Below are 24,869 nucleotides of genomic sequence, written 5' to 3'. Positions count from 1 at the left end.
TTAAACACTGGAATAAGTTGCCTAGGGAGGTTGTGGAATCTCCATCTCTGGAGATATTTAAGAGCAGGTTAGATAGACATCTATCAGGGATGGTCTAGATGGTACTGAGTCCTGCCATGAGGGCAGGGGACTGGACTCAATGACCTCTCGAGGTTCCTTCCAGTTCTAGCGTTCTATGATTCTACATTTGCAAATGGCCATACTGTGTAACCATTAAATGATTTTGTTTTGCAGCCAAATTTGGCATTAAAACACTCAGTACGGGCATGGACAAGAGGGGGAGAACATGACAGCTCTTCCCACGCCACTCAAGATAGCACACTTTTGAAATTCTAATTTAAGCCTGGTAATACGCTGTTGCCATAGAAATTTATGCAAATTTGGATGCAACCAAAAAATAATCTTTTCTGGAAATGTTTTTGACACGGCTCTCTGTTAGGAAGATATTGTGATGAAGTGCACAGCAGAGGACCGGCTGGCCCTGTGATGGGAAAGAGTGTAATAAACCCAGCATGGGCATGCAGTTTCACATGTCATACATCACTGTAGCCCCGCAGCTGCGGAATCCACTGTGAGGACTGAAATGCAGGACTATTTACAGAATCAGCCTGGGGGAGTTCCTTTCACTTTCATTTGATCCTCTGATTAATTCTGTTGAACCCAACCTACAGGAACCCGTTTGCTTGCTTGCTTGTTTGTTTCCATGGAGAGTAGCACACATGTTAATCCCTTTACTTTGAAATCACACAGGTAGAGCAGCCTGCCTGGAAATGTAATCAATGTGGTGTTCACTCAGCAAAGATTTTCCAACGTGACAAGCAAGGACACCACCGTTTTCTCACTAAAAGAGACAAGCAGATTTCTAAAGGAGACTGACGGAAGAGTACAAGGAAGATCCTCGTCGTCGATAACACGTTATTACGGCTAAATGGCTGCGTGGCTCTGGTTTCGTTAGCGGTGATATGGAGCGACATACCAATCACAGCGTCTCCGTTACCTCCCCCTCCCGCTCTCTGATGTCACACAAATAACCGACATGGCGGTTTGTTTTGATCTAAGTGAGGGGAAGGGAGCTGGTCCATATAAGCAGGGAGCTTTGTCAGAAAGGGAGGAGGAGACAGGGAGAAGGTTACTTTCTAAGCAGCTGGAGTGGAACTCAATGTAGAATTTGGTCTGGGACTTGGTCTTCAGAGTGGCACAGCAGCGCAGGAATTCGATCTGCCCCTGGGACTCTGCGTACTTGGAATCTAGAAAAGGGAAGGACGCCGGGTCAGTTGCACCAGCAGGCCAAAGATGGCCCGTTTTCAGTAAGACTCTCTCAGAGCCAGGGGTCTTGTCCAAGGCATCTCTGCGACTCAGCAGAGGCCTTGCGTTCTCTCCCTTTACTCACCATTCTTTGGGACAAACTGCGAGGTGACCCCAACTTCAAATGTGGCGAAGACAGGGCTGTGGTCGCTGGTCAGGATGTCGCTGGTGCAGCCTGCCAACGGGAGGAAAGGCAGTCAGGGCCAGGGGGTTCTGTTCTGGCCCCAATGGCCGTAATATAATCGGCATCCAGAAAAACCGACCCTAACGGTGACAACTGCCCTCCGTCCCAGACCCCACCTCTGCTCTGCCCTTCTGGGCCCTTGCTCCGTTCCCTCCCCGCTTCTTCCCTGCCCTTGCTCCTCCCCCTCCCTGAAGTGATGGAGCCTGGGGGCACTAGCAGGGCACTAGCTCCGCCCCACCCTCACCATCAGCAGCGGGGCAAGTGGAGTAATGCACCTCCAGCTCTCTCTGCTCCCCCAGTCACATCACTCCACTTCCTGCGGGTGAGTGCAGGGTGGTCCTGCCCCTCCCCCAAGCAGCATGGCCGGAGGAGCTCACTGAGCTGGGGCCGTTGCCTCGCTTGCCCCGCCACTGCTGGTGGGTGGGGGGGGAGACCCCTGCTGCGGGCACCAGACCCTCCCCCCCACTAATCCTCCCACCAGCTGGGAGGGCTGGCTGGGCCCTTGCCCCTCCTGCCCATGGCATTTGGGGGCACGCTCCCCTCGGGCCTCCCACTCGTGGTCTATGATTGTGTCACTGTTGTGACGGTCTCTTCCAATTTACAGCATTTCTAAGTCTCTTTAGCTTGGAGTCGAAGCGCCAGGCACAGTTATGTAAACCAGCGGTGTGCACTGTGGGGAGCTCGCCCCCTGGAGGTGACAAAAGGCCCTTGAGGGGGGTGGGAGGAAACTGGGATCTTGCAGATACCAGCGGCAGAACACGAGGAGCCCAGATGCCAGTTTTTCCAAAGTGACTTCATTTCACAAAGCCACACCTGGTCTAATTCGCCCTGTTGTCAGACCAGCCCACTTTGTCAGCTGAGATTTCTGAGCCTGCCTTCCTCTCACCTGCATGGAGAGCATATTAGCTCTATGCTCAGATGCTTGGAGCTGGGTATGATCAATCAGACCCCAGTGGGATCCCTTCATTTCTCCCCTCTTCCCTACCATGGTGAGGCTTGTTCTAGCCAAGGAAGGGTAAAGTGAGTGCTCTTGGGAGCCCATCAGCCCTGCTCTGAGCATCAGCTGAGAGAGGCAGTCGAGTGTCATGTAAGGGAATCCCCCCGTGCCGGCGCAGAGGATGCCTGAGTTGGGTCTACTGAGTGGAAGCACAACGCGCTGGCAGTAGACACAAGACTGGCCTTGATGAGTTTTTAATGACTTTTGGGAGACTCATGAAAGGTGCCGGATTGATAGCGCTGGAAAGGGAACTCTTCTGCTGTCCACAGGACAGCCGCCGCACGGGCAGCAGCGCAGGCTTCCCCACATGCTAGAAGGGGAGATTCTCAGTGGCTGCGAATCACCATCGCTTCACTAACTTCCTTGAAGCAAGGTGGATTTCCGGAGGGGAAACTCTGGAGCTCTGTGTTTTATCCACACTATGGACGCCCCTCGCCCCCCGTAGAGAATGGTGGTTCAGTCTCCAAGCCCATTCAGTGAGTCACTAGTGGGACTGCTAGCTGGGATGGTGTTTGTTCTGAGGTAGATGCCTATCAAGACATTTCACATTGCATTCTGTCTGGGTGGGCTTCTGCGCAGCAAACCGGCCCACCCAGACAGGGCCCATAACAGTCTGGCACCAAGAAGAACGGAGATCCAGCTGATCCCTGCGCTGGAAAACCTGGCTTGTTACTGCCAAGAGATTAAGGGTGTAGCGACCGAGATAAAATATAATGTGGTTTCACAAAAGGTAGAGTGCGCCGGACCAACCTGATGGCCGTCTCTGAGAAGATAATCCATTTTCCAGACAAAGGAAATGCTGTCGATCTAATCTACCTGGATTCAGTAAAGCTTCGGACACAGTTCCACATGGGACATTTTTAGTTAACTTGGAGAAGATGCGGAGTCATAGGAAAGTTCTACTCTGGTAAGGATCTGGTTAAAGGGGTGACTACACTGGGCCATGCTGAAAAATGACCTGTCAGGCTGGAGGGAGGTTGCTCGTCTTGGAGCCAATCATTTCACATTTGAATTCATGAGCGTGGTAAAAGAAGTGGGAGTGTGCTAACAAAACGGGCAGGTGAGGCCGAGTGGGGAGGTGCTGCCAGGACAAAGGAAGGCCGGAATATCAAAGAAGAAAGAGACATGAAGTTGTGGAACAGCTTTCCAGGGGAGGAGTGGGGTCAAAAAACCTAACTGGCTTCAAGACTGAGCTAGATAAATGTAGGGAGGAGAGGGGAGGGGAGGGGAGGTTGCCTATAAGGGCACGTGGCCCTTCTGTGACTGGTAGTAGCAAATATCTCCAGTGGCTGGAGGTGGGGCACCTACAGGGAGGGCTCCGAGTTGCTACAGAGAATTCTCTCTCCGGTGTCTGGCTGATGCGTCTCACCCACATGCTCAGGGTCTGATCGCCCATATCTGGGGTCAGGAAGGAATCTTCCCCCAGAGCAGATTGGCGGAGATCCTGAGGGTCTTTCACTTTCCTCTGCAGCCAGGGACACAGGTCACTAGCTGGTCTGAACTGCAGTAAATGCTGGACTCTCTGTCACCTGAAGTCTTTAAATCAAGCTCTCATAACACAACCAGAGGTGATGGGCCTGTTGCAGGAGTGGGTGAGGTTCTGTGGCCTGCAAAGCACAAGTCAGAATAGATGATCATGATAATCCATTCTGGCCTTACAGTCTATGAGCTGGATGGTGTCACAATAAGCCCTACAGCATGGCCTTTAGCTGGAGAAGAGAATCAAGCCAAGGAAGGAGAGTTTGTGCTCCAGCCCTCTGAACTGCATTCTGCATGTTCATGTAAACCAGACGTCCTCCTCCAGCCCTGCACTGTGATAACAGAGAGCGGTAAGTCCAAATTGCATGGTTCATCCTCAGGTCTCTCCTGTGCTGAGAGCCTGGTAGTGCAAAGAGATCCCCAGAAACCATTTCTGTTTCAGCCCAATTGCTTTGCTCTCTACAATCTGTTATCTACCCACCATAGGATTGACACACCACGTGCACCATGGGGTAGGATTTCCAAAGCACTCGATCACACCAGGATGGCAAATTGTATTTTATCTGCAAAGCAAAGTAGAACTGAGGTCAAGAAGAAGGAAACAGACAAGTTCTCGTTCAGAAGAGGAGAGAAGTCGCTTGCCAAAGGGCGGTGCGCATGTTTCACATTACTTTTGTCCATGATTTGGCTCCTTTCAAAGCTTTACACGTTGGAATCCTAATTTGTGCAGGAACCGAAGAGCAATTTTTAGGTCGCTTTTCTCTGTGGATGCTCTTTCCATTACACTGACACATGCTTTTGAATGAGGAGGGTTATGTTTTAGTCACCACCTACCCCAGTTGCTTTCTGTTTGGTGTAGGCATACTTCTCCCGGGTATTCCTTTCAAAGCGGTAAGTGGGAGCAAAAGTGATCTCTTCTTCCTCTGAAACAGAGAAAAAGCTGGTGATTGTTCTAGGACAGGTAAGACACTCAGCACTCCCCCTGGCCTTCCATACTGCTCTGACCGGGGCCACAGAAAAGCTGGGAGAAGGGTTGTGCTAAGAGTAGAAGAATTCAGCATCTTACCAAATTGCAGAAACACCTTTTGGTCCTTTTTCTCCATGAGAAGCTGGTCAAAACTCAGCAAATCGGGATACTGCTGCTGCTTGATCTTCTGGATTATGTTCTCTGCGTCCTGAAAGAAGGAAACCTCAGAGCGGCAGAAATGCACTCTAGCTTCCTACAAACACTCCCTTGCTAATGGTGAGACGATAACGCTGGGCACTTGTTTGTCCAACCCACCCACAAAGACTCCGAATGTCTACCAAAACACCCGATTCGCAGCAGCACCAGCCGTTCCTACACCATCACCAGGCCTCATGTCATTAAGGGCAACCATGGCTTGTCTGTTTCTTAAGTACCTGAATACCTGTTCTGACTAGGCCTGGACCATTACAGCACGGATTGAAGGGTGCAATGAACGAGCCCCAGAGTGTTCTCAGGGTCATGGCAGCAGGGTTGGTGCTGTTCTGGGAATGGCTGTCATTGGTGAGAACTGGAGAACGATGGTATGCCAGATGGCATTGTTAGTAGGCCAATGGCTCGTTAATCTTTGGAGAGGAGATGCAGTGGCTAATTCATTTCTGTCTTGATATCTCTCTAATGGTTTTCTTTGCAAGGGGCAGTTAGTTTGGGCTCCTTCTCCCACCCTTTCCAACCCCTCTTTCCTTTCCACGTTCCTCCAGACCAGAAGTTGATGCTTTTCACACAATTAAATGCACCATCTGCCACTTCAGGAATTCTTCTCTTGGCTTTCCTGAACCACCAGGAATCAAGAGGGGTCCCTCACCATTGGAGGCAGTTCCACGCGGTAGTTCAAGTCGCCCAGCCAGAAGAGATGAGTAAAGCGGTGAGTGATGTTAAATGGACTCAGTTTCTTATCTCCCAGGGTCAGGAAGCGCAGAATGCTCGTGTAGTTCTGGTTTCGCCTAACAAAACAAGCAAACAGTGCCTGTCGCCCTCGGTTGCCATGGGGTCCCTCACGGTTCGATGCTGACAGAGACTGCTGGAGCCAGTTAGGGGCAAAGTACAGGAATGCTCAGGTTTTTAGCCCTCATTCTTTAGAGAACCCCACACTTGTGCTTCGCATAGGCCTCGGTGGCAGCTAGGGATAGCATGGGGAGAAGTGAAGGAGGGGAAGGAGTGTTCCTGGTGTCGGCGCTCCAGGACAGCGGCATGCCAGTTGGGGTGGGGCTTGTTCTGAGGTAAATACCTCAGCAGATCCTGGAGTAGGAGACAGGCGTGAACTCTGAATCATCTGCAGCTATGGGAATGGGGATTCTTAGGCCCTGCATGGCAGCCTGATTGGGGCGTTGGAGGAGCATATTTTAGAGCAGCTCCAGACGGCTCCCTTTTGTGCTGCTGCCTGTTTCTGTCCCGAGAAGCCTCATGTCAAATAGGTGCAAAACCAGGGCTAACGCCACCCGTGATCCCTCTGCGGGGCTGTGTGTTTCTGTGCTGCGCCTCCCGGCACAGAACTTGTACACAAGGCAAGAAATAAAGAGTTAGCCTTGGCCAGATCTGGCAGCTGTTCCAGGCACCTGGGAATTTTACTAAATGCAAGCGAAGCCTGGGACGGCAGAGCTCCTGTACCGCTGTTCTAGTCACCCGACACCTCAAACTAGACAGGGGATGCTCCCAAGAGAGAGGCAGCATGGCCAACGCATCTCTTCATCCCAGCTGCCCTTAGCTGGCTCCTCAGGCATCTCCAACTTACTCCACGGACCAGACAGGCCCCAGTAGCCAGGGCTACAAAGCCACAGTCCCTCTGCCATCACATGGCACACTGCTTGGCCATACCACAGACCCCACCTCTCTCTGCTGATAGTGGGGAATGGGATTACCTCTCAGAGACCCATTTCTTTGCTCCACGATTGACTCTGTTGGGACATCCTCCCTGACTGCCCCGGCAATGCCCCTCAGCCTGGAAAGATTGGCCCTGAACAGATCTCCACCCAACCCTCCCAGCCGTCTCTCAGTGGACCTCGGCCCACAAAGGAGATGGTGTCTCCTGCTGGCACCAGGGAGATATTTTCATTGTGCGTGTGCAGAGAAACCTCAAAGTTTCTCTCTAGACAGTGCAAACCATCAAGCCGTTTCCAGGGGCAGCTCCTCAGGCTTTGCCAGGTGGGCCAGGCCTACACGGCTTTAGGTAAAATACACGGGCTCTCTCCACAGCTCTGAGAAGCCCTTTCTGTCTGTTTTCTCTGCCCACTTGCAGATTCCAGAAGCTTCCACTCCAGGTGAAGCCAGGGTTGCTGACCGAATGGTGATGCACGGACAGGGGTAGGCAGGAGCTTCCTGTGTGGTGAGCCAAGGCTGCGTTCACAGCGAACCTTTAAGAGACTTTAAGGCCAGAAGGGCCCCTGGTGACAATTTAGTCTGACTGCCACAGCACAAGCCAGAGAACACCCTCCAACACACCCTACCAGAAGCACGGCCAGACTGGGTCAGTCCAATGGTCCAGCTAGCCGTGTATGCTGCCTCTCACAGCCCCAGTGCCTGGTGCCCCGGAGGCAATGAACAGAATGGGGCAGTTAGCGAGTGAGCCATCCCCTGGCATGCGGTCCCAGCCTCTGATAATGAGGGGGTTAGGAACCCTCGAGCATGGGGCCGCATCTCTGACTATTCTGGCTAATAGCCACCGACATGCCGATCCTCCACGAACTTCTCATCCGCTTCTGAGCCATTGATATTTTTAGCCTGATCACCGTCCCTTGGCCATGAGTTCCACAGCGTGACCGGGGACAGTAGCCCCTGCCCTTGAAAGTCAATGGCGCAGTTCACCTGTGTTTCTTCTCACTTCCCGAAGTCAAGTGGCTGTTCACAAACCCGAAAGAGGTCCCGTTAAACATGAACGACACTCCCACTGCGCCTTTATTGCCTGGGGAAACAAGCAGCAGCAAAATGTCAAGAAGGCAATCCGCCCCCGGGCTGACGTGTCACATACAGAGCAGAGTTCAGGGAAAGTTTTTCTGAAGGAGGCAAAATCAATATTGGTTTAACAAGCTCACTGAATTTCCGCCTGCGACCTGTGAAGGGAGCCCTCCCGGGCAGCCGAAAGTCTTTAGTGGGGAATAGATGAGTCCAGGATTGATTAGATCATTAGAAGGACAGTTTTCCCTTCCCTCCTCCCCAGCTAAAACTGTGTTCATGGAGCACCCAAAGCAATCAATTAGCGGGTGCTTAGGAGACAAGTTCCGCCCATTCCACCATCCTTGCTGATCCACTCCTTCCCCTCCCTCCCAGCACCTCCCCTGACCAACTGTTCGGTGGCATGTGGGAGGCGCTGGGAGGGAGGAGGAGGAGGAGGGACAGGGTGCGCTCAAGGGAGGGGGCAGAGGCAGAGGCGGGGGCAAGAGGTGAGGGGGAGCTTGGGGAAAGGGGTGGAATAGAGACAGGGCCTGGGGCAGAGGAGACGGGTTGATCACTCTCAGGTAGAGAGGAAGCCGTCCCCTATGCGAGGATCCATTCATGCCTCGCTGGAGAAGCCCCTGGTCTCTTCAGCGTGACCCTGAGTGACCTTGCTGAGCGAGGACTGTTCATTTCAGGTGCCCCCATGGGCACAGAACAGGTAACGCTCAGGCTCACAGATCAGATTCCGTTTCCTTACCCAGCCTGTTGGCAATTCCCGTCTTCACGTTGTCTGTGCAGATGTGGCTTATCCGGTTCTCATGTTCCGGCTTGGCCAGGACCACAATCCTGATGTTCCAGAGCGTATGGATTGCTATCTGTCAGGGGGCGGAAAAGGGAGGGCTAGATCCGGGCACAGAGATACTAGACACGCCTGGTGTGCCCACGGCTACCCCAGCCTCCCTGGACACACTGACTGTGAGATTTTCCTCTGAGCCATGGACCCATGTTTTTAGAATGTGGGGGTGGGGTGCCGGAGAACGCGTGCAATTCCTGGCACGCAAACATGCTCACGTTAATCCCTGGCCCACGCTGGTCGCACCAAAGATCATTTCATTTGTTTGCAGGCAAATTCTAAGAGCCACCTAAGGGCCCTACGAATGTTCCTTCTAATTTTTTCCATCTATGAGCAGAATGAATTTTGTTATGTGCACTGAGACATGTGCAGATGTGCACCATCCATATAAACACATGGTGCCAGCGGTGGAAGACTGTGGGCGCTCAGCTACTTAGCTGGGTGGCATTTGAATTTCTCTAGGCGGCTGCCCAGGCGCTCAGCTTACAGGGAACATTGAGCCCCATCTGCAGTGACCTTTCAGAGCTGCTTACATCCTGCTCCTCTGCCTCACTGAGGCTCAGCAGTGGCCAGACACGGGTCTCTCCATGTCAGGTCAGTCGGTGTGGTTGAGCCTGGCCTGTATGAGAGCCTGGGCTAGGAACGCTGCAGCCCACACAAAGCGAGAGTGAGGCCCGAGCGGTCTCAAAAGATACGCCTGCAACTTCAAAATAGCCCTCTGAGAAGGCTGTTCCCAGGCCACGGCCGGATTGCAGGCAGGTGTGCTACTGGGCGGGGATTAAAGTCTCACCCTTCTGGCCCCAGCCGGCAGGCCCTGAGAGCACTGGGGCCAGCTCTGCCTAGGGCATTGCTGGTAGCAGCCCATCTAGCTGGATCAAGAGGAACGGAGCCCGTAGACACAGCCAGTCCCTCTCCCTCAGCACGCTGGTCCCAGCAGTGTGGCGCTTTGGGAGCAGGGAGGCATGTGCCAGGGGCTGGTTATTCCCGTGTCTCTCCAGGCTGCTAGGGGAGGCTGCGATCCTGGCTCTGCTCGGAGCCAACATGGCTCCTCACCACTTTAAAGCTGATGTTGGTGATTTCCTGCAAGGACTTTCTCAGAATCTCCAGCCATTCCTTCTCCCCTTGCGGGTCCTCCTGGGTGCCGATGATGTAAATGTCATGGGGGATGTAGTCCGCAGAGTCATCCCGGGTCTTTCCCTGCCCCTTGGAGAGAAACCAGGATGTGATCTTCTTTTGGGGAGGAGCGTCACCTTTAGCAGCAAATCCAAAACCACAGTCAGTCAGAACACGTGCAGGCACAGGCAAAACCTAGAGCTACCCCCAGCAGGGGGCGAACAGGCTCCCAGCCCCACGGAGCAGCAGAAACACAGGACCAGGGGCCAGGCTCTGCTCTGTGCATGGCAGAGGGGAAGCCCAAGATGACGGAACTGGTGCTGTCCCACCTCATTCCCGGGGGGTGTCGGCAGGGGCATCTCTGTGCGCTGCCAGTTCCTGTGTCTTGCAGCTGCTCAGGGAGGCCACTGACAGCAGCTGTCACTGGCTCCTCAGTTCGAGGCTGGGACGTTCCAAAGCTGGCTCCAAGGATGGAGAGCCGCTGGGAGTGGGGGGCATAAGACTTGCCTTTGCCCCCAGCTGCCCCGAGTGCATTTTGGCTGCAGTTGAGGATCAGGGTGCATGGTGGCTTTAACCTATCAGCTCACGTCCCTTAGAACAAGCCACTTCCCCAAAATGGGAAGCAGATTGGCTTGGGGTTCCCTAGACAAAGAGCCCTGCCGTTAAATTCTCTAGTAAACTCCGGGAGGTGGGGGTCTTCTCCTAATCACATGCAGATGCTGCACGCCCCCTTTCCCCGGCATGGTCATGCCGACACAGCGGCCCCTGGACACTGCAGCAGTGCAGGGGGTCACGGGGCATGCAGGCACCTGGCCGAGAGACTCAGTTCCCACCCCGTCCCTGGGAGCGAGTCCCTTCCTGAGCGTCTGTGAGAGGTGGCTCCCATGGGCCCCGGCGTGAAAGCAGGCCAGCGTGACGGTCCGGCTCGGTGTCGGGGCGGGGGGGGGGGGGCGTACGAAGGGTGAATCGAGAAGGGAGCAACGTACCCATGTTCCAGGTGCCGATGAAGATGGTGATCATGTCTGGCTCTGGCTGCTCGGAGTGTTTATTCTTCATCTGCTGCAGGAGCTGGCAGAACCCTTCTCTTTTCTACACCCGGAGAAACAGACAGCTGGTGAGAGGACGGTGGCAGGAACCCACCCCGCTTCCTCTGAAAGAAGAACTGCCCGGCCAGGGAAGTGCCCACGATATCAAAAGGGCAGATCAGCCTGATCTCATCTCGCCTGCAGGGAGGGTGCTTGGCTTATGGCCCCTCTTAGGAGAAAGGCTGTGGCGTTGGTGCATGCTAACCAGGGTGTGTAGACGAGGCAGCGCGCTGCTCTGCCCTGGGTCATGCTGGCCAGGAAAGGTCTGACTTGCTCCGAGCCCATGGAAAAGGCAGCGCGACTTGTCTACACTGGCGTTTCCAAACATGTAAGCAAGCTGGTGCTACCTCTCACCCTGATCTCCTCATCTAATCCCGGTCCCGGCGGGCTTCCAGGCCCGCGAGTGATTCAGGTATCGCTGCCTTTGCCAGCCAAGGAGCAGCCAGGGAATGGTGCAGCCCTCGTCTGCCTCCTTCCCTTTCCCAAGTGCGCAGGTCTAGCAGGGCTGAGGCGTGCCAGAGCCGGGCCAAGGCTGCACTTGGGGGGCCCCTCAGCGGCTGCCTCCACCATGCTATGGACAGGTCTAGGGAGCCCTGCTGCTGCCACCACGGAGTCGCGAGGTGCATGGGTTGGGGCAGAATGGAGCAGGCTGCCAGGCCACTCCAGCTCCTGCTACTATGGTAAGTGGGGGCGGGGCGGGGCCCTTGCTGCCACCCCATGTTAGGCCTCTAGGGATCCCCTGTCTTGAGCCACGTGGGGGAGGAGGAAAAAAGGTGGAACAGGGCTGGAAGGAGTGTGGCCAGGTGGGGCTTGTGGGAAGGGGTGGAGCAGAGGTGGGATGGGGCGGGGCATGTTGCCCCAGGCCCTGCGTCCCCCTAGGGAGGGTCCTGAATCTTGCACCAGTTGCTGCACATATGATCCAGTCTCTCTTGCATTTGCTGGATGCTCCCCCATTATACAACCAACCTCACTTGTGCCGAGCACGTTCAAATCCCGTAAGCCCTCCACTGGCCTGAGGCCCTGGCTGGTGCTGCAGGGATACAGTGCGGAGAGGCAGTGCCCTGTACCTTGGAGTCAGCGAACACGTATTCTTTCCGCTGCATTTTCTCTTTCTCGGTCTCCAGCACGATCACCAGTTTGTTCGGGAACTTCTGGGACTTGATGAGCTGCAGGACTAAGCAGAGACTGGGTGTCACTGGCCCTCGTCCCGCAGCCTCCCCTCTGCTGCGGGAACCCACTGGGCGTAGGAAGCAGCGCGCTCCTCCGCAGCCCCCATTCTGAGCTCTGCCCTGCCCTGGGAGCCCCCCGCGGACTGAGCCCGCATTCCTGCCAATTCCACCTCTGAAAAGGGGTTTTCTACAGAGCCTGGAACCAAACCCACGGCAAAGGAGGTTTCCCTCAGCCCCACCGACAGCCCTTCAGCTCCAATAACTGTCCCTGGCATGCAGGGGCTGCAGCTGGTGCTAGCCCTTTAGGGGACTCTGGAGAGCTCCTTGCCCTGAGTGCACCAGCCCCCAGGACAAGCTGCTCCTTCGAGTCTGGTTGTTTCTCAGTGTTTGGATTAGTTCCGCTCGGCTGGTCAGGGCGGTGCTCTGGGATGGCTGCTGGGATGGCTCAGCAGAAACAACAGGCAGGTGCGGTCAGCAAAGGACTTTCCTCAGGGACTACAGTTATACCCTGGCGCCAAGAGCACACAGCACCGCCTACCTGGGGCTCCGCCCAAACCCTCGCCCTTCTTCTTTCTGCTTCCCAAGCAGGCCATTTATGGTCCTTCCTCTGAGCATATGTGGAAGGGGAGGTGGCAGCTGATCTGATGGTGAAGACGGCTTGGTCCCATGTAGATCAGCAGCAATGCGCCCTCTAATTTTTTCCAGCCATGTGCAGAATAAATATTTATGTGCACTGAGACACGTATGGATGTGCACCCCCATAGAAACACAGGATGCTGCCAGTGGGTGCTCTTCTAATTAGCCTGGTAGCCCTTGATCCCTCTTGGGTAGCCGCTTACAGAGAACACTGATCAGCAGTTAAGCAATTCTCAACCCCAGCTGTGAAATCAGAGGGAGAGGTTTTGCTCACAACTAGGGGCAGCGATGGGTCTTTTTCCTAGTGTGGATGGAGCCTCAGTAGACAGTGCTGCCCTGCTAATCGCTGCGGTGTTTCGAGGTAGAGTCCAGAGGGGAATTAGAAAAAGAACTTTTCCCCTATTGAAAATCTGTCAGCCAGTACGTGAGCAGGGCCCTCCCCAGGGATAAAGCGAACCGTTAACGCAGGCCTTCACAGGACACAACCTCCATGACCACCCTGCAGACGCTACAGCGGCAGAGTTATGGCACTGCACAGGTGACAGTGACAAAAGCGGGCGTCCCATCACTGTAGGAACTCTACCTCCGCGAGTGACAGCAGCCAGGCCAATGGAAACATCCTTCCGCCAGCCGCGCTGCATCTCTGCCTCGTGGAACGAGGTGTACAGCTAGTTCAGATTAGAAGCCTAATCCAAATTAGCTAGTCCGTGCTGCGTGTAGCCGCGCGGCACGGGGTCCGAACTAGCCGGCATTTAAAAATGGCGCCGGCCAGCTTCATGCAAATGAAGCCCGGGAAATTCAAATCCCGGGCTTCATTTGCAACTGCGGATGACTACATTACCCCCGCTAGTTCGAACTAGCGGGGTAGTGTAGACATACCCAGAAAGAGCCATTTACCGCAGCATTGGCTTCCATTTGCTGAAAACTGCCTTGGAGACAAGCGATCTCGGGTTCCTAGTGCCTTGCAGTAGAACAATACGCTCAGCATAACAGACTGATTTGCACATTGGACCAAACTTTGCTCCCACTGAAGTCAATGAAAAATTCCCATGGGTATCCAGGGGAACTCCCCCAATATTTATGACCCCGGGCAACTTACTTTTATTATGGGTATAGAACTTGTCTTCAGGACCATCCTTTGATTTCTTGATAATCAATTTCCCCGTCTCCACATCAACTTTGAACTGTATTTTCGAGGAAATTCCTAGGGAATCTGCTTTCACCTATTGAAGAAGGGCAAGTTTTTGCATAAGTCATTTTTCTAAACCTCCGTCACTTGTACAGGAAAAGCAATATCTAAATCCACAGAGGAACAGCTGCCTGGCCTGACTCCATCACATCACTCTGAACAGAGAGCTTGAAGACATGTCCCCTGCTAGGGTACCTAGAGCATCAGGGGTCTACAGGCATTGAGATCTAACTGTATTGTCTGCTATATATTGGAGAGCGTTTGTGCAGCCGTCTGTCTGTGTGTCCGTCCACCCATCTGTGAGTCTGTTTGTCCAAGAACTCCTCCCAAACAGTAGGAGCCAGGACCAGCACATTTGGTAGGTAGCTTCCTCATATCATAAATGAAAGCAAGCTCAGGGTTTGGTTGAGCCTGCACAATGGGATGTGTCTGGAATGGGATTGTTCCTCATCAGATGGAAAGGGAGGGCTGTGATAGCAGGGACAGTTATACCCCAGAATGACCCCTGTCCAACATGCGGCCCCTGCAGCTCAGGCCGGCCCTGGGGAGCAGCCAGCAGCTCGGCTGTGCAGCCCCCAATGCCCCATGCTGGCCTCAGGGCGTGCTGCTGGCTACCCCCTTTCCTTGAGACCCCACACCTGCTCTGAGCCTTCCACCCCCTGGCTGAGCCCCCAACACCACCCAACTCCCTGCCCTGACTCCTGAACCCCCATCCTCTGCCCTGAGCCCCACATCCCCTGCTCTGATTCCTGCACCTCCCAAACCCTGGCCTGAGTCCCTCTTCACCCCCAGTCCTGACTCCTAAACCCCACATATCCCCAGCTCCTACCCTGAGCCCCTCCTCACCCCAACCCTGACTCCTGTGACCCCTTACACCGCTAGCCTCCTGCCCTGAGGCCCCCACATCCCCAAGCCCCTGCCCTGACTCCTGCACTCCCTGTACCCCCACCCCTGTAGGACCTGAGCAACGCTGGGTAAATCTTCGAGTCTTTACTCGAATAGAGGACAGTATCCAGAAATGTAACATGCTGAGACATCCCTACATTCGCTGTGTTCTTCTGTAGTACTCTGCGCATTGCTGACAAAGTCCATTTACCTCAAAGGTTACAGGCGGGATGAGAGAACGCCGATGCGTTGAATCGGGTCCTTCGATCAACAGTGTTTTCACCTGCAAAAAGTCATGCATTTGGATATGTGTTTGGTGACTCCCCACGTCACTGGAAGGGGACCAGAGAAGGGAGTAATAACGGCATTGCAGGAGAATTCTCATCGGAGAGGTGGGTTTCACCGCTGATGAACGGCGCATAAACAAAGCCAGAAGCAGATGAAGAGGGCACACGAGATAGTTATACGTCTCTACCTTTTCTTCAACCGAGGACAGCAAAAAGATCAGCTGATTGAGCTTCTGCACAACATTGGCTGGACTGGCTTCCCCAAGCAACTGGTAACAACAGCATTAAAAAAGAAGAAAGAGAGAGAACTGTGAGTCCCAGGCCCGGAAAAGCTCAGAGTTCACAGCCCTGCCTGTCACACCAGCTAGCAGCAACGAGTTTCACGCCACCCCAGTCTAATGATGCACCTCAGCACAGAATGGGACTGAACAGGCAGGAGAGCTGGACTGGTGGGAGGAGACACTTGCAAACTTGGTGCACGGGCCAGAGGAGGCTGGGCATGTGGAGGAGTTGGGGGGTTGGTGACAGAAAGACAGATCTGTGTTACTGGGCCGTGGGTTGAACATGCAGCTTGGACTTCTGGTTTTCTGGCATGCGGCACGGAAGTGGCTGGATGCAGGTGTGAGGTGGAAGGAGGGAAGGATGAGTCACAAAACGACACTGCCCATCCGGAGGAGTTAAGCTGATGGAAGGGCAAATCTGCAATCCGGGGTGACAGGCTGAGGGGGTTGGAGATTCGGGACCAGGGATGGGAGAGGGCGGAGGAGACTACGAGTTAGCTGAATCTGTGGCTAACTCACTGTGTGCCTGGTGCTCTGCAGCCAGAAGCAGCCCAAAGAGAACAAAAGTGTTAACTGAGCAGCTAAATTCACAACCCTTGTGGCGTCCCAAGCACCAAAAGCCTCCCTGCCCCACGTCTGAGCCTGACAGACACTATCACTCCTCCTGGGCTGCCTTTCCCCAGAGCTTACTTGAGGACGCTGATGGATACCAGGGGGCAGCTGCTGGTCAAACACCTTCTGGAGGGACTCCAGGGACGGGAGTGCCCGAGAAGCCTCGCTGAGAACACAAAGACACGTCAAAGGTCATTACAGGATTGGGGGGGGGGACCTGGGTCACGTGGGGCAACAAAAAGAGGCTAAAGCTGTCCAAATAAATCAGTACAAAACCCGTCCCTCATGCCTGGAGTCAAGGCGGGGTTTAGGCGCATGTCTGAGGCATGGGAAGAGAGAATCATGCAAGCTTGAATCCAGCTAGTGCAGCTAAAAATAGCCCTGAGGCTGTAGTGGCCCAGGCATCAATGTGAATATACCCCCGAGGTCCTCAGCAAGCTGCCCCAGCCCATGCTGAAGCCCTTGCCAGTGCTGCTATTTATGGACTAAAGCTAGTGTGGGTATCCCAACCGGAGCCGCAGTCGTCACACCTCTGACTGCTTGGTACCCGTGCCCTGTGAGGTCAGTGCCAACCCTGCAAGACCAGCACAGGGCAGCAGGGTGAGATTGTCGACCAATGCACGAGCAACAGCAGGACTCTGGAAACAGAGGCAGCACTGTCCCACCAGTGAAGGAGCAAATCCAACCATCTATTTTGCAACAAACGCACTAAGGGGACAAGTGGAACTGGGGGGGAGGGGACATGAACCTGCTTTTAATCTCCTGAATTCAGAGCAGGGGGTGTGAATGAAATTAAGTTAGTGAGCTCAGCTGTGGTCCCTGAGAACGCTTGCCCACCACAAAACCATGGGTATGTCTACACTGCCACCCTAGTTCGAACTAGGGTGGCTAATGTAGGCATTTGAAGTTGCAAATGAAGGCCGGGATTTAAATATCCCGGGCTTCATTTGCATCTTGCCGGGCGCCGCCATTTTAAAATCCCCCTTAGTGCGGACTCCGTGCCCATGGCTACACGCGAGTAGGTAGTTCGAATTAGACTCTCTAATTCAAACTACTGGTACACCTCGTTCCACGAGGAGTAACGGTAGTTTGAATTAGAGAGCCTAATTCGAACTACCTACTCCATGTCGCGTGTAGCCGCGGGCACGGAGTCCGCACTAAGGGGGATTTAAAAATGGCGGCGCCCGGCAAGATGCAAATGAAGCCCGGGATATTTGCAACTTTGAATGCCTACATTAGCCACCCTAGTTCGAACTAGGGTGGCAGTGTAGACATACCCCATGATATGAATTTGGCCCAAAGGAGACTCTGCTACTGACCAGACTTAACACTACAAGAGCAGTCGGTCCTGCAGGTCCAGGTGAACCTGGAGAACAATGCAGCATTGTCCCTAATCAGTGACCAGGACTAACAAGTTCCCTCACTTTCATAGGTACCAATGCACCAGTTTTTCCATCTGGTTCTCTGGGCAAGGCGTGATGGTGGGGCCCTGCAGTCTCTGAAAACCTAGCTACTAATTTAGGTGCCTAAGGTAGACCCCCCCAAACTTAACATTTCAGACGAAGAGACTTGCCAGGGTCATGCAGGAAATCTGTGGTGGAACTGGGAGTCCAGCCCTCCTAGGTCAGCGGTCACCAACCAGTAGATCAGGATCTACTGGTAGATCCTGGAGCCTCTGACAAGGGATCCTGACTGGTTTGGCTGGGAGGCTGTCAAGTGCCAGCTCTTCAGCTTCCCCTCCCCACACTGCTCTGCTGCTCCTGCCCACAGCTGTACCCTGGGAGCCTCCTGCTTGTTGTGCAGGGTTGGGGAGACAGAGGCAGGGAGGTGCTGATGTCCTCCTCTTCTGTACCCTATCGTCACGGAGTGAGGAGGGCGGGGCCTCGGCGAAGGGGCGGGGCAGGGGTATTTGGGTTTGAGGTAGTAGATCCTGGATTGACAAATTCAAAAAGTGACCTTGTGCTTAAAAAGGCTGGAGACCCCTGTCCTAGGCTCTCAGTTCTGCGCCACAAAACTGTTCTGCCTCAAACTTTTCTGTTCTCCTAACCTCCCAAAGTCTCCCATGAATGTCAGTGGACTCTGGTCCAGGCCCTGTGAGCAAAGAGGTGGGATTGGAAGCACCAAGGAAAGTTCTACCAGACAAGCTGACTGGAAACGATGACAATAGCTCTACTGTGACGGGATGCGCAGCACAGGCCAGGCAGTTCTTAACAGCAGCAACCACAGAAAACCTGCCACTTGGTCCTTTCTTACCGGAGGATGGCCCATTCTGAGGCTCTTTAGCATAAAGCCTAGGTTGCTGTAGCACCGGGGGAGGAATGCAGCAAGGTATTTACTGGCATCTGTGCTCAGCCAAACCACAAGGTGGTTTTTAATTGCATTCACACCTCTTTTACTTTCTTCCTTTGAACAGCTGTGTGAGTAAAGGGTTATTCATGAGAACTTTGTACAGGAAGTGCCAGGAGCACGTGTGTCCATCTGTATTTGCATAAGAAGTGGTGCCAGAAGTGTCGGAGTGGCCATCGTAAGTGGTCCATGGGGGAGTCATGCAACCAGAGAGCAGGAACAGCTGGCCATGTGGTGGATTATGGAGTGACTGCCTGAAACAGCCGCAGGCTGCACGGCTCACCCGTCATACAGCCAGTGATATTTGTCCCCCCAGGCCCTCTCAGGAATTCTGAAGGAGGAACATCTCCCCGCGCATCGACAGGAAGCTCCGTGGCTGGGCTGGCGCAAACATTACCTACAAGTCCCCCTAAAGCGAGGACTCCCCCTGACTAGGGAAATCTCTGGGAGAAGTTCAGCCACCTCCCTGCCCCTGCTTATACAGCCCCTCCCAAGCTCCGGAGGTAGAGAACCAGGTCTAGGCACTCTCACAGCCTGGAGACCCTGGAGGCCAGTAGCAATTGGTGCAGCTAAAAACCACCTTCAGGCTGCTCTTATTCGTGCCAGGGGCTTCCCCTTTGTGGAGCAGCAGAGGAATTGGGGGCCCAAAAGGTACCCTGAAGCTCTTCCCTGCTCCTCCTCAGGGAACAGCTAGCCCAGCTCTGCCCATCACAGAGCTGTGAGCAACCATCTCCTCCCCTCCTCCCCACCGTCATGACAGACACACAGTTCCAGAAAACGCCCCTTTCCCTTTCCTTTGTGCTAACATTTGCCGTCACAGTTTACCCACAGCATGTGCCAGGACAGGCAGCTGTCAGCTAGTGGACATGAAAGACAAGTTCTCAGCCTTTACACCAACTGCAGGGCACGTGGGGTCTGACAACGGCTCTCACCGGGGCTATGTGCAGGGTTGCTGTCGCTATGTTGGTCCATGACATTAGCGAGACAAGGTGGGGGAGGTGATATCTTTTACCTGACCAACTGGGGCTGGTGTAAGAGATAAGCCTTTGGGCTTACAAAGAACTCCCCTTTGGGTCACCTGAGCAGAGCCGTGCCAACTCCAAAGCTTGCCTCTTCCACTAGCAAAGCTGTTCCAGTCAAAGATATCGCCTCCCGCATCCCGGGCTGGGGAGGGACGTCAGGCTGCCAAAGATGGGGCACAAGTGCCGATGCAGTCAGTGACTGGCAATTTCCCCCTCCCCTCAGGCTTTGTGAAAACAAGAAAAGGTCCCAAATCCAGTTAAGAAAGGGAAAACACAGATGTCTGAGAAGCAGCCTGAGAACAAGCTGCAGATTTCAGGCTGAATCCCTCAGTGCCACTGGGAAGGAAGATGAGGCGAACGAATCCTAAAATTAAGTAATTCCACTGAATACATTAAATTTGCAGCAGCTTGAGAAGCTGCAAGTTACTACAGAGATTAAGGGAGCCACATAAAGCAACTAAGTGTCCAGGTAACTGAAAATGAGTTAATTACGGTACGGGGGAGTGCTAGGCTAGCACCACTCCTAAGAAAATCTGATCTACAGGAGAGAGATGTATTTAGAGAAAGCTGATTGATCTGGAAGAGAAAGGCAGGAGAAATAGCCTAAAGTTATTAGGCATTCACAGGAGAATTGAGACGGCAAATCCACCAAAATGAAAAGATACCAAGATTACTGGTACCAATTTTGGCAGGAAAGTGCAGGAGGGAGAAGGAATTGGATGGGAGGTATCAAATCGATTCCTTTTTCAAACAGCAATGGGCTGGTTTTGAAAGCCTCTCATTATTTGAACAACACAAACCGTGTACGTGACCAGAACATCATCCAAAGCCCATTGAAATCAGTGGGAGTTTTTCTATTGACGTCATTAGATTTTGGATTAGGCCCCCTCCATAAGAAAGAATCCAGCATTTCCATATGGAAACTGCATCTGCAAATGGGGCAATTATGCGTATAATTAGCCATCTCCGTGCTGTGAAGTATTGCCCATGAAAAGAATTTCTCACCTATTGCACAGGTCTTTGAAAATCTGCCAAGTTAGACCAATGTTATCTAGATGTCATTAGTTCCCAGGATAACAATGGCTTAATCCATAAATATATGCTGCTAAAGAAGGGGAGGAAGGTGGGGCTACTTGTCTGTGGGTGCAACTCCTCTTACATCAATGGACTTTCACCAGTAGAGAATTTGGCTCTGTTATATTTGAGGCAGGCACAAGATTTTCTGGGATGTCTCACTGCAGAATTGAAAGGGATGCTGAAGAGCAGCCTTGAGGCTTGAGAAAATGTGATATGGGTAGGGTTTCTTTCTGAAGACTTTCTAATTCCCTTTAAGAATGACGAGGGGTATAAAAACCCCAATAAGCACAGAGCCGAGGTGCATGAGAGCTCCCTTCTGTGAAGCGCCAGCCTGCACCCCATAGCGCCTGGCCTTCTTTGAAATAACAGCATGGCCCCATCTGAGACAGGCTAGCGACGGAAAAGACTCAGGCATGATTGTTGGCCCATTTTCCAGGGACTGCTAATACTGAGCACATGGGACCTTCCCCGCCATGGTCGGAGAGAACTGAAACCCAGCTGAGGGGGCACAGAAAAGGAAGTGTAGGTTGTGCAGCATCATACCCAGCCCTTCCAGACCTCCCTGGAAAATCACACTGAGCCAAATCCTCAGCCGGGGTCACTGGAATAACTCCAGACACTTCAGCTGGACCACACCCATTTACACCAGCTGCAGATCTGTCCCCTGCCCTGCCCACTAGCTCTGTTGGGAATTCCATTCCCAAGCCGGAGCTCCGTGGATCAGTAGTAACTCTGCGCCAGTGACTGGAGGGCAGAACTCCTCCAGACTGCTCCACGGGAGCCCAGATGCCAAGGAGCTGGTGTGGGAAAGGGTGATGTTGGGCCCCTGAGCCAGCCTGGAGGATGGATGCCTCTCTGTGGATGGTCAGGCATCCAGCGGGTCTCCTGGGAGTGGAGACCTGAATCCCTTGTTTGTTTCAGAGCAGGGAGGAAGCTGGAGCAGCAATCAGATCCTTACCAGCAGGGGCACCTGAGCTTTTGCTTCGTAGGGATCAGTCGGGGAATCCATTATAGCAGGAGCCTGTTTCTCTGCTCACTCCCCCGGGGCTGCATTCCCCGATTTCAGGAGGGGCTCGCCATGTTCTCACGGCTGTAACTCACACCGCAGTCGGGTTTAGAGCCGCTCAGCAATACGGGAGGTGCCGATTACGGCCGTCCCTAAACCAGTCAGCTAATCCTTGAATGCATTTTGGCTTTGTTTCTTAAAGTGTAAACAAACACCCCTCTATTATTACCCACAGGGAAATCTGACCTGCTGCAGCTGTGTCTTTCAAGCAGATTTAATGCCCAGGGCTAGGCCCTCAGGTGTAAAACATCTCAGCCTCTCCGGAGCATCTGGCTCCTAGCCTTTGACCCCCACAGGACACAAGACCACTGTCTTGCTACCCGTTTTTAAGGACAAGCAGTTTTACTGGGCTGGAGATCTGGGTTCACAATTCAAATGGCACCTGCCTTTGAGGACCGTGCCGTGACATTACCTTGGCTTCTCTGACAATGAGCCTCCGGTTACCTGAAGAGCCCTTTGCAGAGCGTTGTGAGTAGTTTCTTCAGCTGGGGGAGATTGCCGGAGCCTGTCTGCACTATCTCGATATCGCTGGTGATGTGAACTCGCAGATAATCCTGGATGATCTTCAGGTGTTCCTCAGAAACACTGGAAAAGAGTGACGCGGGTAAGGGAACCGGCTTCCCCGCTGCCGTCCCCCACCTGCAGGCCGCTGAGTGTCGATGGAGGCGGAAACCGTCACAGCGACACGCTCTTGTGCCGCACACCTTGTTCTGCGGTGGCAATATTCCTTCTGCATGGCGGGGGAGAGGCATGTTTCCCACGGCACTAGGGCGAATGCTGCTTTGGTACAGGAGAGAAGGGCCTGCTGTGGTGGAGGGGGTCAGTAGGTGTCAGGCAGGTTGGGGTGTGGGGGAAAGCCGGGGGGGCTGGAAGCCGAGGAGTGCTGGGGGAGCCAGGACCTTCAGTCATGTCTCCGTGGCTGACTCCTTTGAAGCGTCTGCCTCAGACAAGGCCTGGCTAGAGACTGAAAGCTGCGGGCTGGGCTGGAGGCTCCAGCTGGGTGGGGACTGACACCTCTCCATGCCGAGGGATGAAGCAGCCAAAGTCTCCTGGCTGTTTCATGCCTTGGCAAGCGCAGAAAGTTCTGACTGGCTGCTCTTCTCCAACAAGCCAGAAGGAACAGCGAGGGCAGCCAATCAAAGCAGAGCTCTCTCCACCTGCCACCTGCCTAGCCTGCCAGTCGGCCATCCAACCCCCTCCTGCCCCCCCAGCAGCACACCCCACTAGCTTCCTGTGGCGGGAACATGAGCCCCCGCCCCCGCCACAAACAACATCCCCTGGGTTTTTAACTCCAAGACTTGTCCATTTGCACATGTTAAGGATCTGGCCCATAATCTCTATTAACATCTCTGCGATTGATACCCTTGGTTACGAGCCTGGCCTCTCTGACATTATCACACTGTATGGCAGGGAACCTGTCCTCGGGGCAGGCAGGAACCTGGATTTACCGCTCAGGAGAACACTCCTTCCGTGCCAGAGCACGCGCACGACCTTAGGGAGCAGCCACTGTGTCGCTTTAATGGCTAAGAGACTAAGGTCCCGATTCCGACCTCCAGGGAGTCACAGTGGGGGACAAAGAAGGTGAGATTAGATACAGGCCCCGCATCCTTCTCTCTCCCCTTCCACATCAGAGCGCTGATTCCAGTGACACCGTGGCCACACGCACCCCAGAGGGAGGGGCTAGGCGTCGATTCTACTGTCCTGGTTATCAGAGCTGTCCTGCCCCACACCCCACAATTTGGGGGTCTTCAGCCATCCTATGGGTGGGCCTGGCGTGGGGCAGCAGCAGGGGTCAACCTGCACTTCCCCCTGCAGTCAGCACAGCAGTGGGAGCTGGAGCGGCCCAGCAGCCTGCTCGGCCCCTGGTAGTCCCCCGGCTTATGTCGCATGGGGGCTCAGGGGGTGGAGCATTGCTGGGAAGGGGCACGGTGGGGGTGGAGCTGATGGTCTGTCCCGGGCCCCATGCCTGGGACATTGGGGGAGGTTGCCCCAGGCCCTGTGCCCCCCAAGGGACGGCCCTGCTGGTTACTGCCTGTCTGTCCATGTTTCTGAGGGGACGAGGGGGCAGTGACTTGCCAGCGCTCACCTGCTGGTATCCTGGTTCTGCAGCCGCTGAAGCAGCGTCTCCGAAAGGGAGAGTTTGTTGATGTCTGCCACCTTGCAGTTGTCATTCGGAGGAGAGGCTTCTTTGGTCTCGCACGTCAGGAGCGCTGGCAGGGGGGGTCGGGGAGGTAGTACGGGTGGGGTTGGTACAGGGTCTGACATGAAAGAAGGGAAACAAAGTAAATTTGGCAACTGGCCTTAGCCTCTTGCCTCCCATTGAGTCTGCATCCCAGTAGCAGTCAGTGCAAAACCCATCCAGATGAACTGCCTCCAGCTGACAAGCTGAAAAGATCTGAATGTCATCAGACCAGCCCTTGATATTGATACAGGCCCAACCCTGTCCCCACTGAACTCAATGATGCGATGTAGTGGGTAGAACTGGGGGCTGTGAACTCAGAAGCAATAACCCCAGGCTTTGGCACTGGCTTGCAGAGTAGACTTGGTCAAGTCACTTAACTTACATTTCCTGAAGACCGATTCATATTTGCGCAGTGCTATGAAAATGTGCATGTGCTGCCACATGGTTATCTACCTTTATTGTTCATGTGTCTTCAGTGGAGTGGGAGAGTGCCCAGGAGCTGGGCAGGAGAGGGAGATGTACGGGGGCTATGTCTCAGCCAAACACGCAGACAGACACAAGGATTTAACTTCAGGCCACCGTGACTGAACCTACTTCAGGTTAAAGGGGTTTAGTTCTCTCCACCCTAGGTCTTAACAGAAAAAGTGCTGGGCGCTGACATGCTTAGAAGCTTCTACACTGTCAAAACTCTAGTGTTTGAATCCCTACATCTCCATCACAGCACGGTGGGGAGAGTCTAAACAGGCAACTCAAACGAGCAGATCTGTCCAGAGAAAGGAAATAATCATGAAAGCTAACTGCAAATCAAGCCCCCATTCACAAACAAGGAGAAGTCCTCTCACACCGTCGGCTGAACTCGGCTTTTGGCGCTGTCTACACTGCAGGAAGTGGAAGGAAGAACACGCTCCCTTCGACGTCCCTTACTCCTCATGAAAGCAGGGTCATTGGTATCGACCAGCGTGTCCCTCACTTCAAATTAGCCCTTTTAACTAGACTGCTAATTTGCACCCTAGAAGATTGATAGCGGCAGCTTGGACCTTCCTCTGTAGTGTGTACACCCCCTTAGAGCAGGGAGGGGGCACCTTCAGCCCGGGGGCCAGATGCAGCCCCTGGCTTGCCTGGATCTGGCCCCCCAAGGCTCAGGGACCCCCAGCATTAGGAAGCCCGTGCTGGTGCTCCAGCCCCCTTGCTGCCCCATGGGGTGGG

At 53.9% G+C, this 24,869-nt stretch overlaps 1 protein-coding gene across 3 annotated transcripts in view; it reads right to left on the bottom strand.

Moving 5' to 3' along the window:
• INPP5D (inositol polyphosphate-5-phosphatase D) overlaps positions 1–24,869 on the bottom strand; it is a 76,309-nt gene that overhangs the window by 10,982 nt on the left and 40,458 nt on the right. For 2 of the 3 annotated variants that reach the window (XM_075937409.1, XM_075937410.1), the window contains 16 exons: positions 23,568–23,739; positions 21,926–22,066; positions 16,049–16,136; positions 15,002–15,346; positions 13,816–13,939; positions 11,979–12,085; positions 10,813–10,915; positions 9,767–9,963; positions 8,618–8,735; positions 7,792–7,888; positions 5,795–5,933; positions 5,032–5,140; positions 4,800–4,888; positions 4,447–4,528; positions 1,391–1,480; positions 1,134–1,247 (listed from right to left, as the gene is read on the bottom strand). In XM_075937409.1, coding sequence (XP_075793524.1) covers positions 1,134–1,247; positions 1,391–1,480; positions 4,447–4,528; positions 4,800–4,888; positions 5,032–5,140; positions 5,795–5,933; positions 7,792–7,888; positions 8,618–8,735; positions 9,767–9,963; positions 10,813–10,915; positions 11,979–12,085; positions 13,816–13,939; positions 15,002–15,346; positions 16,049–16,136; positions 21,926–22,066; positions 23,568–23,739 — 2,115 coding nt within the window. The remainder of the gene's footprint in view (positions 1–1,133; positions 1,248–1,390; positions 1,481–4,446; positions 4,529–4,799; positions 4,889–5,031; positions 5,141–5,794; positions 5,934–7,791; positions 7,889–8,617; positions 8,736–9,766; positions 9,964–10,812; positions 10,916–11,978; positions 12,086–13,815; positions 13,940–15,001; positions 15,347–16,048; positions 16,137–21,925; positions 22,067–23,567; positions 23,740–24,869) is intronic. The other variant, XM_014577481.3, reaches the window with a different exon arrangement.

Source organism: Pelodiscus sinensis, chromosome 10 (genome assembly GCF_049634645.1).
Source record: "Pelodiscus sinensis isolate JC-2024 chromosome 10, ASM4963464v1, whole genome shotgun sequence".
Lineage (NCBI taxonomy): Eukaryota > Metazoa > Chordata > Testudines > Trionychidae > Pelodiscus > Pelodiscus sinensis.
Note: the sequence above shows the minus strand (reverse complement) of the source record. Positions and strands in the feature narration are given on the sequence as shown.